Source organism: Hippopotamus amphibius, chromosome 16 (genome assembly GCF_030028045.1).
Source record: "Hippopotamus amphibius kiboko isolate mHipAmp2 chromosome 16, mHipAmp2.hap2, whole genome shotgun sequence".
NCBI lineage: Eukaryota > Metazoa > Chordata > Mammalia > Artiodactyla > Hippopotamidae > Hippopotamus > Hippopotamus amphibius.
Window position 1 is genome coordinate 60,725,354 of NC_080201.1, and position 14,521 is coordinate 60,739,874.

A 14,521-nucleotide genomic window follows, 5' to 3' on the forward strand; every position below is an offset into this window, starting at 1 on the left:
GTACACAAGTTGCTTGCCTTAACGTTCCATTTTGCATGTGTCTTGTATTTTCATGTCTTTTACAAAGCTTGCCTTCCTGCTAATGCTTTCATTTGACTCAGGTATTAATAAATAGATATGTATTTGATCTGATATTAGTCATAACTTTGTTTCTACCATGCACTATTAATCAGGCATCAGTGTTTTCTATCCCATGGTTACTGTGACTTGTGCCTTTGTATTCTTGTCCTGAAATGAAGGTAAATGAGTCTTTCTGTTGCCATCCTAATATTGAGCCATTGCATTCCTGTATGTATTAAATCCACCTTGTCATTGGGCAGGTACCTGCAATTTGCAGGCAGTGCATCTACATTAAAAAAAATATATTTTTGATCACACCTCATGGCATGTGGGATCTTAGTTCCCCAACCAGGGATTGAACCTGCGCCCCCTGCAGTGGAAGTTCAGTGTCCTAACCACTGGAACTCGAGGAACGTTCCAAGTGCATCTATATCTAATTAAGATCTCTACACTTTATTCACAATTTGTATTTGCTTATAGAATGTTTTCGTAAATAAGTGGAAATTTGTCAGTACCTATGTTTTAAAATAAAATACCACCAATCTCAATTGAAATGACAAGGTTCAGAAGCAAAACTTAATTTAGACCTGATTTATTTGAAGAACCCAGGTGACTAGTATTTGAGTATATACTGGATTAAATGTGCTGTCATTGTTACCAGCCCAGCCAGGTTCAAATCCCCACTAGCCATCTGCCCCCAACCGCTGAATGAATTTAGACCAAACACTTCACCTCTCTGTGTCAGTTTGCCTCATCTTTCTAAGAAAGTTAATAGTGTCTGCCTGATGAATATGTGAGGAATAAAGACATTAACGCATGTGTGACTTTCATAGCAGGGATTCAAACATTTCAAGTGTTCTTTACTGGCTATGCGTGCAACCCTTGGAAGCCTTGACATGACAGGAAAACTTTAAATAATTATTTCAAAGTAGGAAGTATTGGTAAGGGGAGAATATTGTATTTCTGTTGAGCTGGTATCTGTGGTCCACGCCTCATCTTCCCATTCAGGATCCTCTAGCTCAGAAGACAACCATCCGTCATTAAGCCCTGATAGCATGGCTGCCAGGGATTTGGCAATCAGAACAGTCTTCTTATCACAGACTGTTTTTGGAATCCTGGGGAATTTCTCTCTACTTTACCATTATCTCTTCCTGTATTGCACTGGGTATAGGCTGAAGACCATAGATTTGATTGTCAAGAACCTGATTGTAGCCAACATCTTGGTGCTGTTCTCTAGTGGATTTCACAATACAGTGACAAGTTTTGGGTGGCACCAAATGAACAGTGAATTTATATGCAGATTTTTCCCATATGTTCGTGGAGTGGGCAGGGGAGTGTCCATTGGCACCATCTGCCTCTTGAGTGTCTTCCAGGCCATCACCATCAGTCCCCGGACCTCCAGGTGTGCAGAGCTCAAAGTGAAAGCTCTGCAGTTGGTTTTCCCTTCAGTCATCCTGTGCTGGATGGTGAACATGCTGCTAAATGTCGTGTATCCTCTGTACATGACCGGGAATTTGAACAACAAAAACATCACAAACAGAAAAGCTTTTGGACACTGTTCTGCTGTTTGTCATGACCAAACCGGAGACTCATTATATGCAGCGTTGATATCATTCCCTGATGTCTTATGTTTTGTGGTCATGATCTTGGCCAGTGGCTGCACAGTTTTCACCCTGTACAGACACAAGCAGAGGGTCCAAAACATTCACAGGATCAACGTCTCCTCCATCTCCTCCCCTGAGTCCAGAGCCGCCAAAACTGTCCTCCTTGTGGTGAGCACTTTTGTCTATTTTAACACCCTTTCCTCCATCTGTTACATTATTTTGGGACCTTTTAATGATCCTGATTTGTTAATTTTGAACATCTCTGCAATAATCACTTCATGTTTCCCAACTATCAGCCCCTTTCTGATTATGAGTCGTGACTCCAGAATAGCCAGGCTCTGCTTTGCTGGGAAAAGGAGTACAAACTCCCCTACCCTTCGGAGAAAGATGTAAACCCTATGCATTTTCACTGTGGATCCAAAACATTCATAGGCTCAGCATGTCCTGCATCTCCTCCCCTGAGTCCAGAGCCACCAAAACCATCCTTCTGCCAGTGAGTATCTTATCTGTTTCAACGCCCTTTCCTTCATCAGTGATAGTATTTTGGCTCTTTGTAACAGTATTGATTTTTTTCTTTGTGAAAAAATCTGGAATAATTAGTTCATGGTTCCTAATTGTCAGCACTTTTCTGCTCGTGAGCTGTGACTCCAGAATGTCCAGGCTCTGCTTTGCTGGGATAAGGAATATAAAATCTCCTAATCCTATGAGAAAAATATAAAATCTATGTATTTGCATTATATCCATTTGGTAATTCACTCACATCCCTCAGTCCAAGGTGAAATTGTGAGTGTCTTACCAGAGGGTGGGAAACAGGATATGGTGATCATTTTCTTCAAAGTAAACAATGTTATAGTAGTAATTGTAATTAAATATATAATTATCATTGTAAATACTTATGTAATGGAAGTTTTACAGTACTTTCATTGGAGGAGTTGAGAATTTATGCAATAATAAACGAGGTCCTGAAACAATCTGGTTATTATGGCAAAGTATAGGAGTGTGTAATGTAAATATCACTGTATATTTCTGAAAAATGCAGTTGGCATGGAATATTAAGAAAAGACCTATGAAAATGGAAGAGAATGTGGCAGGTCATTACTGAAGCTGAAGACAGTAGTCCTGGAAGGGAAATTCAGTCCTTGAGTGACGCTTTTGGGCACCAATCATAAGTTTTGTCCATTATGTCCTTACGTATTTGAAATGCAATGCTATATAGGTAGATGAGCATGTTTAAACATTTTCAGGCAGAAATGGCCAGATTGAACTGGAGTCAGGCAAAGGAGAGCATCAAATTACATTTTACCATATTTTGAAACAACATCAGGTGATTGTGACAATTGAAATGGATGTGAATTGCAAGGAGCTGGGATCTGTAGAAGACAGAATGTTCTCTCTTTTGTGAACGATTTGGGCATATTGGGAAGGAAGAGGTTTCCAGGTGCATGTTCATGTCTCCAAAGGTATGAAATTGGATTGTGTTGGAGATTTCCATTAAATCCGGAGCCCCACAGGAAGAGCTGTTCAAGAGGGAAAGCCATGGATCCATTCTGTGTGTGTGGAGTTTGTGGCTCCTCAATTTTCAAGGAGCAATGTGGGTATTGCCTCAGTTTCAGGAGAGATTTTTACATGCTTTTCTCTGTATTGACATTCTGAAGCCAATAAAAGTATTGAGAATTCAACAGCTTGAAAAGCAAAGTAATTATTTTGCCCCAATTGATATATAGCTTGAACCTTGTATCTCAAAGAGAAATCAATATTTTTAGCTCATGAGACACTTCAATATTTACCACAAACTAGATCACAAAGCAAGAAGAAGAAAATGCAAACTCACACATACCTACAAATCTGTATATATGTCTGCTCACATTCCATAAAGCGTGTTTTTCATTTTCAAACTTTAATCCTATTATTTGGCCATATCTCTTGAAAAAATATGAATATAGTAACAAAATTTTGAATAAGAAAGTAGTCTACTTACATTTAATATAATAATTGATACATTTGTGTATCAATAGAGTTCTCTTATGTTATCTGTTAACTTTGTTTCAGATAATTTTCAAATATAATTCTACCTTATAATTGATCTTTTCTTTGAAAGTTGTATACTTAGAATGTGTTAGCTTTTACCTTGAAATTTAGTGTACATTTAAATGCTAGGATATATGTATATGTATAGCAGATTCACTTTACTGTACACCTGAACCTAACACAACATTGTAAATCAACTATAGTCCAATAAAAATTTTTAAAAAATCAAATAAAAAAGTAAAAAAAGTTAATCACAGTGTCATTTTATCTAATATCTAATAAGGACATTGAGATCATAATCTATTCACTGTACCTCATTTTTTTCCAGAAGGCTTCAAAGAGGAACTTATTTATTTATTTGTGTAATTTTTATTTACTTTTAACTCATAAATTTTTTATTTATTTTAATCAAAAAATTGAAGTATAGTTAATTTATACTATTTTATGTTTGATGAATACAACATAGTGATTCACAATTTTTAAAGGTTCTACTCCATGTATAGTTATTATAGCATATTGGCTATGTTTCCTGTGTTGTACAGCATATCCCTGTAGCTTATTTATTTTATACATAGTTTGCATGTTTTAATCCCCTACTCCTATCTTGTCCCTGCCCCCTTACCTGTCCCCACTATATCCATTAAATTGTTCTCTATATCTGTGAATCTGTTTCTTCTTAGATTCTCTAGTTTGTTCTATTGTTTTATTTTTTTAATTTTTTGTTGTTGTTGTTTTCAGACTAGGTGATAAAATTCTTTTTTTTTTTTACTTTTTTTATTGGAATATAATTGCTTTACACTCTTGTACCAGTTTTTGAGGTACACCAAGGTCAATCATCTGTATTTATACACATATCCCCGTATCCCCGCCCTCCCTCGACTCCCCCCCACCCTTCCCGTCCCAGTCCTCCAAGGCATCATCCATCATCAAGCTGAAGTCCCTTTGTTATACAGCAACTTCCCACTGGCTATCTATTTTACAGTTGGTAGTATATATATGTCTATGCTACTCTCTCACTTTGTCTCAGCTTCCCCTTCACCCACCGCCCCCCCAAACCTCGAGATCTCCAGTCCATTCTCTGCATCCTTATTCTTGTCTTGTCACTGAGTTCATCAGTACCATTTTTAGATTCCATATATATGTTAGCATACAATATTTGTCCTTCTCTTTCTGACTTACTTCACTCTGTATGTTTGGAAGTTTTAGCCACAGCAATCAGAGAAAAAAAAGAAATAAAAGGAATCCAAATTGGAAAAGAAGAAATAAAATTGTCGCTCTTTGCAGATGACATGATATTATACATAGAAAGCCCTAAAGATTCTACCAGAAAACTGCTAACACTAATTGATGAGTTTAGTAAAGTAGCAGGATACAAAATTAATGCACAGAAATCTCTTGCATTCCTATACACTAACAACGGAAGAGCAGAAAGAGAAATTAAGGAAAGTCTCCCATTTACCATTTCAACAAAAAGAATAAAATACCTAGGAATAAACCTGCCTAAGGAGGCAAAAGATCTGTATGCAGAAAACTTTAAGACACTGATGAAAGAAATCAAGGACAACACAAACAGATGGAGGGATATACCATGTTCTTGGATTGGAAGAATCAACATAGTGAAAATGACTCTACTACCCAAAGCAATTTATAGATTCAACGCAATCCCTATCAAATTACCAATGGCATTTTTCACAGAACTAGAGCAAGAAATCTTATGATTTGTATGGAAACACAAAAGACCCCGAATAGCCAAAGCAATCTTGAGAAGGAAAAATGGAGTTGGTGGAATCAGACTTCCTGACTTCAAACTATACTACAAGGCCATAGTGATCAAGACAGTATGGTACTGGCACAAAAATAGAAAGGACGATCAATGGAATAGAATAGAGAACTCAGAGGTAAGCCCAAACACATATGGGCACCTTATCTTTGACAAAGGAGGCACGAATATACAATGGAAAAAAGACAGCCTCTTCAATAAGTGGTGCTGGGAAAATTGGACAGCAACATGTAAAAGAATGAACTTAGAACGCTTCCTAACACCATACACAAAAATAAACTCCAAATGGATTAAAGACCTACATGTAAGGCCAGACACTGTAAAACTCCTAGAGGAAAACATAGGCAGAACACTCTATGACATCCATCAAAGCAAGATCCTTTTTGACCCACCTCCTAGAATCATGGAAATAAAATCAAGAATAAACAAATGGGACCTCATGAAACTTCAAAGCTTTTGCACAGTGAAAGAAAACATAAACAAGACTAGAAGGCAACCCTCAGAATGGGAAAAAATAGTTGCCAACGAAACAATGGACAAAGGCTTAACCTCCACAATATACAAGCAGCTCATGCAGCTTAATACCAAAAAGGCAAATAACCCAATCCACAAATGAGTGGAAGACCTAAATAGACATTTCTCCAAAGAAGACATACAGATGGCCAACACACACATGAAAAGATGCTCAACATCACTAATCATCAGAGAAATGCAAGTCAAAGCCACAATGAGGTATCACCTCACACCGATCAGAATGGCCATCATCACAAAATCTGGAAACCACAAATGTTGGAGAGGGTGTGGAGAAAAGGGAACTCTCCTGCACTGTTGGTGGGAATGTAAGTTGGTACAGCCACTATGGAAAACAGTTTGGAGGTTCCTTAAAAAACTACAAATAGAACTACCATATGATCCAGTAATCCCACTACTGGGCATGTACCCAGAGAAAACCATAATTCCAAAAGAAAAATGTACCATAATGTTTATTGCAGCACTATTTACAATAGCCAGAACATGGAATCAACCTAAATGTTCTATTGTTTTAGGTTGCACATTGAAGTGCTATCATATAGTATTTATTTTTCTCTGTTTGATTGATTTCACTACACATAACCTCCAGGTCCATCCATGTTCTTTCTTTTTTTTTTATATAAATTTATTTATTTATTTATTTTATTGGCTGTGTTGGGTCTTTTTTGCTGTGCGCAGGCTTTCTTTTTAGTTGTGGTGAGTGGGGGCTGCTCTTCATTGTGGTGCACAGGCTCTTCATTGCCATGGCTTCTTTTGTTGCAGAGCATGGGCTCTAGGTACGTGGGCTTCAGTAGTTGCAGCATGTCGGCTCAATAGTTGTGGCTCACGGGCTCTAGAGAGCAGGCTCAATAGCTGTGGCGCACGGGTTTAGCTGTTCCACGGCATGTGGGATCTTCCTGGAGCAGGGATCAAACCCATGTTCCCTGCGTTGGCAGGCAGATTCTCAACCACTGCACCACCTAGGAAGCCCCATGCATGTTCTTTCAGTGGGAAAATTTCTTTCTGTTTAATGGCTGAATGGTAGTCTATTGTACATATGCCACCTTTTCTTTATCCATTCATCTGTTGGTAACTCAGTTTGTGTCTATATCTTGGTTATTATCGAAAATGCTGCTGTGAGCATTGGGGTGCATGTTACATTTTGTTGTTGTTCCAGCCAGTGGGTTCCTTAGTTGTGGCTCATGGGCTCCCTAGTTGCCGCTCGCCAGCTCCTTAGTTGTGGCATGCAGGCTCTTAGCTACGGCACGCACATGAGATCTAGCTTCCTGACCAGGGATCAAACCTGGGCCCCATGCATTGGGAGCTTGGAGGCTTAACCACTGTGCCATCAGGCAAGTCCCTCTGCATGTTAATTTTTGAATTAGTGTTGGTTTTTGTTGTTGTTTTGTTTTTGGTTTTTGGTTTTTATTTTGCTTTTTTTTTTAGATGTATATTCAGATGTGGAATTGCTGAATCATATAGTAGTTCCATTTTGAGTGCTTTTAAAGAACTTACATACTGTTTTCCATAGTGGCTACACCAATTTACATTCCCACCAACAGTGTAGAAGGGTTCCCTTTTCTGTACAAACTGGCCAGCATTTCTGTTTGCCAGTTTTTTGATGATAGCCATTCTGACAGGTATGAGGTGATATCTCATTGTTTTGATCTGCATTATTGATGATTAGTGAGGCTGAGTGTCTTTTCATGTGCTTGTTATCCATAGGTAGGTCTTTGGAAAAACATCTACTCAGGTCTTCTGCTGATTTTTTGTTTCAGCTGTTTGTTTTTTTGACATTGAGTTATATGAGCTGCTCATATCTTTTGGATAGTAATCCCTCATCAGTCATATCATTTGCAAATATTTTCTTTCATTGCATAGGTTGTCTTTTATTTTGTCAGTGATTTCCTTTGCTGTGCGATAGTTTTTAAGTTTAATTAGCTGTCCTGTATGTTTATCGTTGCTTTTATTACTTTTGCCTTAGGAGATACATCCCCCCAAAAAAAATTGCTGCCATTGATGTCAGAGAAAGTTCTTCCTATGATCTCTTCTAGGTGCTGGGTTTTTTTTTTCCCTTGCTATTCATTCTCTTTGTCCACAGAAATATAAGCTACACAAGGGTAGGAAACATGTGTGCCTTGTCTGTAGGGTTCTCTCCACCGGCAGCGAAGTGCTTGACACAGCAAGTAAAATATGTTCAGTGTATTTTATGGAAGAAATAGATTAACTCCTCCAGTGCTTGTTGAGGTTCTTTGTACCATCTTAGTGTCACTGTGATGTACTTTCTCGTTCGCCTTCTCCGTTTTCTAGTCATCTTTGTAAATATTACAGTCTGTTTTGTAGTTGTTATTTTCCTACCATTGTTTCAATGAAGTGTTTTTATTGAGGGGTTTTTATGGTGGTTTCATCACGTGGGATCATTGATTAAGTCATTGGCCATTGGGGATTAAACTCAATCTCCAGCCCCTCCTCCCTCTCTGGAGCGCAGAGGGTAAGCCTGAAAATTTGAACCCTCTAGTCACATGGTTGGTTTCTCTGGCAACCGGTTCCCATCCTGAAGCTCTCTAGGGGCGCACCAAGAGTCATCTCATTAACAAAAACTCAGGTATGGTTGAAAGGGGCTTGTGATAAGTAACAAAAGGTGCTCCTTTCACCTGTATCACTCAGTAACTTCCAGGAGTTTTAGCAGGTCTATGTCAGAAACCAGACACAAAATCCAAATGTATATTTCTTACTGTATCACAGCTTCCATGACGAAAGTATATTTCGGTTTATCCTTTTATGTTCTGTTTTGTGTGTGTGCAGTACCTTAGACTTCAGCAAGCTGACTTTCCCTGGACCTCAGACTTTTCCCTCCTCCTACCCTCTCCTGCACCATGGAGAACCTTGCTTAAAACCAGCAATGCTGTGGGGACAGGATGCTCTGAACCCACACCAGGTCCTCTGTAGGTCGTGGTCATTGGAAATACCACTTGAAACTGTTTCTTGTCCCTTTCTGGGGCTGAGACAGGCAGGGCCAGCAGTTCTGTCTAGGTGATGGTGTCCAAGTCCCTGTTTCTCCCCTTGGGGGCCCTTGCTGAGTCTGTACTTGCCCATCCTTCTTCATGCACCAGCTCTAGTCCATGTTCAGGGAACTTCAGCAGGGCCTCCTAGGTAGACCTCCTAGGTTGTGGGAGGGTGCCTGACAGGCTGGTCCCTCCCACTGACTGATAGGAACAGTACTTATTTCTCAGAGTCACATGATATTGTTACTGACCGCGTTCACAGACAGAATGGTGCTGACACACCGATTTTCGAAGTCTTACGTTGTTTATATTGACAGGCGCCCCACAGAAAACCATATCTCAAGTGCCCTGTGCGTCCTAAATGTAGCTCTTTGTGTCTGTGTGCGCATGTGCGTGCGTGTATTTTTTAAGCCCCTACGGGGTAGAATACATTCATTGTTGGCTTTCCTTAGCCTGGGCTCCTACACTCGGTAACAGAGCTTGTTACCAAAGGATGACATTTCTAAAAATGTTTAATTACTATTCGTAGTATTTTTTTGTTGTTGCATCATACAGCATACGGGGTCTTTGTTCCCCAACCAGGGATCGAACCCGTGCCCTCGCAGTGAAAGCACAGAGTCCTAACCAGTGGACCACCAGGGAATTCCCTGTTTTTGTCTTCCAAAGCCAGGTTTCCAAGGCCATCCTCGAGGTCAGTGATTCATAGAAGCACTCCCAAGAGTCCTTCAGAAACAGTTAGACTCAAGGTTACACTTTATTACAGTGACAGGGTGCGGTGTAGAATCAGCAAAGGGAAAAGGTGCCTGGGGCGCAGTCCACAAGAAACCAGGCTTAACATTCTACATGTCCTTACCCAGGGGAGTGAGCTGGAGATGTTCACAGCACATTTTAGGTGCTGGGCATTATAGTAAACATGGTGCGTGTGATTGTTGCAGCATTGAAAGGACTGTAAAGTGTGGCAAGGCTAGTGTTTTTAGGCATCTAAAAGTTTGAAGATAAAACTGTTCTTCCGTGTAAGATTAGGTCATTGATGTCCATGCATGGTGACTGCTTTTATGAAACAGTGTAATTCACAGTTGATGTGAGTGTGTATATTTATGAGTGTTTGTATATATGAGAGGGAGTTTTCACATGTTCAGTGTGTGCATTAATGGTTGTGAGTGTGCAGCTGTAATTGTAGGAGTTCGTGAGTGATTGTGTATGTGCTTACGGATGTGAATGTGTGGGAATATGTGTTTGAGTGGGTGACAGTCCCTGCATGTATGTTTGTATGTGCAGGTAAATGAGTGTGTGTGTGTGCGTGTGCGTGTGTATGTGTGTACATAGGATGGTTTGTCCTGCATTAAGGCTCTAACAACTAACTTGACAATTGGGAGTAACGTATAGTGAATCTCAATCAAAGAGTTGATTTGTGTGTAGGAAAACCTGAAGAATTAAGTTCAATTCATATAAATGTTTTTTTCTTGACCCATTGGAAATGTATTTCTAAATTAAAAACACAATCTTGATTACTTAATGAAAAATTTGAACAAAAGTAAGTGTACAGGGCTGTGTTGACCTCTTGATAGTGTTGGATTAAATGCATAGCATAGGCTTATCTGACACAGGAATAGTATAATCTCCTTGTTAAACCATCTGATCCTGCGGCTTTGATTTGCAAGGGTCTCTTTTAACCTTCTCTCTTTCTTCTATCCATAGTATCTACTTCTGCTTCCAAAACTACTGAAGGTCAATATCAGTAAAGTTTATTTTCCTAACAATTTAGATATTCGCTGATACTGAGTTGTACAAATGAGTGCAGTGATATCTAATGTAGATTGTTGACATCATGTTCTTCTTGTTACTTGTATGTGTTTCGAAAACCTTCTCAGATATTTGGGCAAATTCCATTTCTTTGCTCTTTGCTTAATTGATGGTGCAGCTCCGTGTATGATATTAGGAAAGAACTGTCCTGGGTAGCATTTCTCAGTGAGGCAGACCCTCCATTGAGACACACACTTGCAGCCAGTCCCTCATGTGTCAATCCTGAGTTCTTCCTGCTCCCTGCACATGAGCCCTGTCTGCCCCAAGGGATCATGGAAAAGTAAGCATCTCTCACAAACACTCAAATAGTCTCTTAAGACATATTATCCAGAAACTTATAATTGTCCTTGGTAATTAGTAACTGTTTTTTCAAAAATAATCACAGCTGCCAAGCCTGTTCCTGCCAGGTGACTTGATAATTGCAGTTTTTTCGGGAGGTGAGGTCACAGGATCACAAACTCATATCTCAGGGTAGGGCTACCCCTCTTGCACATGTTCTCATTGCTTTGACCTTGACATTGAGCCCACCATTCAGGCAGCAGCAAAAACTCAATTGTTTTCTCTGTATTCTTTGGTGAAGTAGAATCTATAAAGGAAGGATTTGTATCAGAAATCTGGTAAGTGAACATATTGGGCGAAGGAATTTCTCATGTATGAACCTGGTCCAGCACCATGCAGGAGGGTGGGGTAAGTCCTGAGGCCTGAGCTGAGATAGTAAATTGAGACGGGGTCCTAGACCTTCACCAACCCTGATGTCTCCTGATGGAGTGTATGTAATCCTGGCTGAGTGATGGTTGTGGTTTAATACAGTGATAATGAAATCAGATTTTTTCATGTGCTTAAGGACTGTAGTTCCCCAGTTAATATTATGTTCATGAACCTGGTGTACCCCCCAAAAAAATAAAAAAAAAATATTATGTTCAGTCTACTTTGCAGGAATCATAGACATGAATTTCAGGTTTCAGTGCTGAGCACATAATAAATACTCCATACTTGTAACAGAGAGTAGGATGAATCTACAGGAATCATCTGACCCTGTGCAGTAACACTGTCTGGCAGCCATTGCTGGAAGAAAATATTTCCTCTAACTCTCAGTGTATGAAGTGCTGAGACGATTTAATATTTGTGGCTCTGTTGATTATGGAGAGAGTCTTCGCGCTTAAAGATAGGGAACCAGCATGTAAGAAAAATAGAACTTCATACATTTCAGATACCATTTTTAGGCTCAAATGTATCTTATGACATTTCTGCTGCTTTTAAATAGTATAATTCGCATCCAGAAAATGTATGTCTTTTATACAGTACACAAGTTGTTCGCCTTAACATTCTATTCTACGTGTGTCTTGTATTTTCATATCTTACAAATCTTGGTCACTGCTAATACGTTCATTTGACTCAGGTCTTTATGATCTGAAAGTAGTAATAATTTCATTTCTACGTGCACTATTAATCAAGCCTCAGTGTTTCCTGTCCCATAGTTCCTGTGACTTGTGCCATTGTACTTTTGTCCTTGAATGAAAGTAAATGAGTCTCTCGGTTTCCATCCTAATATCAAGACATTCTTGTATTCATTAAATCCAACTTGATAAGGGTAGGTACCAGCAGTTTTATATTGCAGGCAGTACATTTATATATATATTTTTTAATTTTTATTTTTTTGGCACACGGGCTTAGTTGCTCCGTGGCACGTGGGATCTTCCTGGAGCTGGGATCGAACCCGTGACCTCTGCATTGTCAGGCGGATTCTTAACCACTGCACCACCTAGGAAGCCCCACATTTATATTTTTTTAAAAATTTTGGCTGCACTTCAAAGCATGTGAGATTTTAGTTCTTCAGGGATCGAACCTGCCCCCCTGCGGTGGAAGCTTGGAGTTTAAACACTAGGACACCAGGGGAGTCCTAAGTGCATCTACATCTAATTAAGATCTCTAAAGCTTTATTTGAAATTTGTATTTGTGTATAGAATAAGTCTTCATAAATAAGTGGAAATTTGCCAGTACCTACATTTTAAAATAAAACACCAGCAATCTAAATTAAAATTAGAAGGTACAGAAGCAAAACTAAATTTTGATCTGGTCTATTGGAAGAACCCAGGTGACTAGCATTTGAGTATATTCTGGATTAAGTGCACTGTTGTCATTACCAAGCCCAGCCGGGTTCAAATCCCCACTAGCCATCTGCCCCCAACCGCTGAGTGAATTTAGACCAAACATTCATGTCTCTGTGTTGATGTCGTCCTCATCTTTATAAGGAAAATAATAGTGTCTGCTGCATGAATTTGTGAGGAATAAAGGTGTTAACACATGTGAGGCTTTCATAGCAGGGATTCAAACATTCCAAGTGTTCTTTACTGGTTATGCGTGCAACCCTTGGAAGCCTTGACATGACAGGAAAACTTTAAATAATTATTTCAAAGTAGGAAGTATTGGTAAGGGGAGAATGTTGTATTTCTGTTGACCTGATATCTGTGGTCCACGCCTCATCTTCCCATTCAGGATCCTCTAGCTCAGAAGACAACCATCCGTCATTAAGCCCTGATAGCATGGCTGCCGGAAATTTAGCAATCAGAACAGTCTTCTTATCACAGACTCTTCTTGGAATCCTGGGGAATTTCTCTCTTCTTTACCATTATCTCTTCCTGTATTGCACTGGGTATAGGCTGAAGACCATAGATTTGATTGTCAAGAACCTGATTGTAGCCAACATCTTGGTGCTGTTCTCTAGCAGATTTCACACTACAATGACAAATTTGGGGTGCTACCACATGGACAGTGGATTTGTATGCAGGTTTTTCCAGAATGTTCGTGGAGTGGGCAGGGGAGTGTCCATTGGCACCACCTGCCTCTTGAGTGTCTTCCAGGCCATCACCATCAGTCCCCGGACCTCCAGGTGTGCAGAGCTCAAAGTGAAAGCTCTGCAGTTGGTTTTCCCTTCAGTCATCCTGTGCTGGATGGTGAACATGCTGCTAAATGTCGTGTATCCTCTGTACATGACCGGGAATTTGAACAACAAAAACATCACAAACAGAAAAGCTTTTGGACACTGTTCTGCTGTTCGTCATGACCAAACCAGAGACTCATTATATGCAGCGTTGATATCATTCCCTGATGTCTTATGTTTTGTGGTCATGATCTTGGCCAGTGGATGCACAGTTTTCACCCTGTACAGACACAAGCAGAGGGTCCAAAACATTCACAGGATCAACGTCTCCTCCATCTCCTCCCCTGAGTCCAGAGCTGCCAAAACTGTCCTTCTTGTGGTGAGCACCTTTATCTACTTCAACACCCTTTCCTCCACCTGCTATATTATTTTGGGTCTTGTGAACAATCCTAGTTTGTTCATTTCAAACATGTCTTCAGTAATCACTTCATGTTTCCCAACTATCAGCCCCTTTCTGATTATGAGTCATGACTCCAGAATAGCCAGGCTCTGCTTTGCTTGGAAAAGGAATACAAACTCCCATACCCTTAGGAGAAAGATGTAAATTGTATATATTTTCACTATATTTATTTGCTTATTCACTCACTTACCTCAGAGTCCTAGGTAAAATTGGGAGTGGCTTACCTGAGGGTGGTAAACAGGTCACGGTATCATCTTCACTAAAGTAAACTATATTATAATAGTAACTGTAGTGAAATACATATAATTATCATGTAAATTCTTATGCAATGGAAGTTTTACTAGTTCTTGCATTGGAGAAGTTCAGAATTTATGCAATAATTAACGAGTT

The 14,521-nt window shown here is 39.6% G+C and overlaps 2 protein-coding genes across 2 annotated transcripts; both read left to right on the plus strand.

The window, feature by feature from the left end:
* Window positions 1-1,037: 1,037 nt before the first annotated feature.
* Window positions 1,038-2,057, plus strand: LOC130838440 (vomeronasal type-1 receptor 4-like). Its single transcript, XM_057711523.1, has one exon. It carries the CDS (start codon window positions 1,116-1,118, stop codon window positions 2,055-2,057), a length of 942 nt encoding a protein of 313 aa, XP_057567506.1. The 5' UTR covers window positions 1,038-1,115.
* An 11,198-nt stretch (window positions 2,058-13,255) lies between these two features.
* Window positions 13,256-14,275, plus strand: LOC130838441 (vomeronasal type-1 receptor 4-like). Its single transcript, XM_057711524.1, has one exon. It carries the CDS (start codon window positions 13,334-13,336, stop codon window positions 14,273-14,275), a length of 942 nt encoding a protein of 313 aa, XP_057567507.1. The 5' UTR covers window positions 13,256-13,333.
* Window positions 14,276-14,521: the final 246 nt, after the last annotated feature.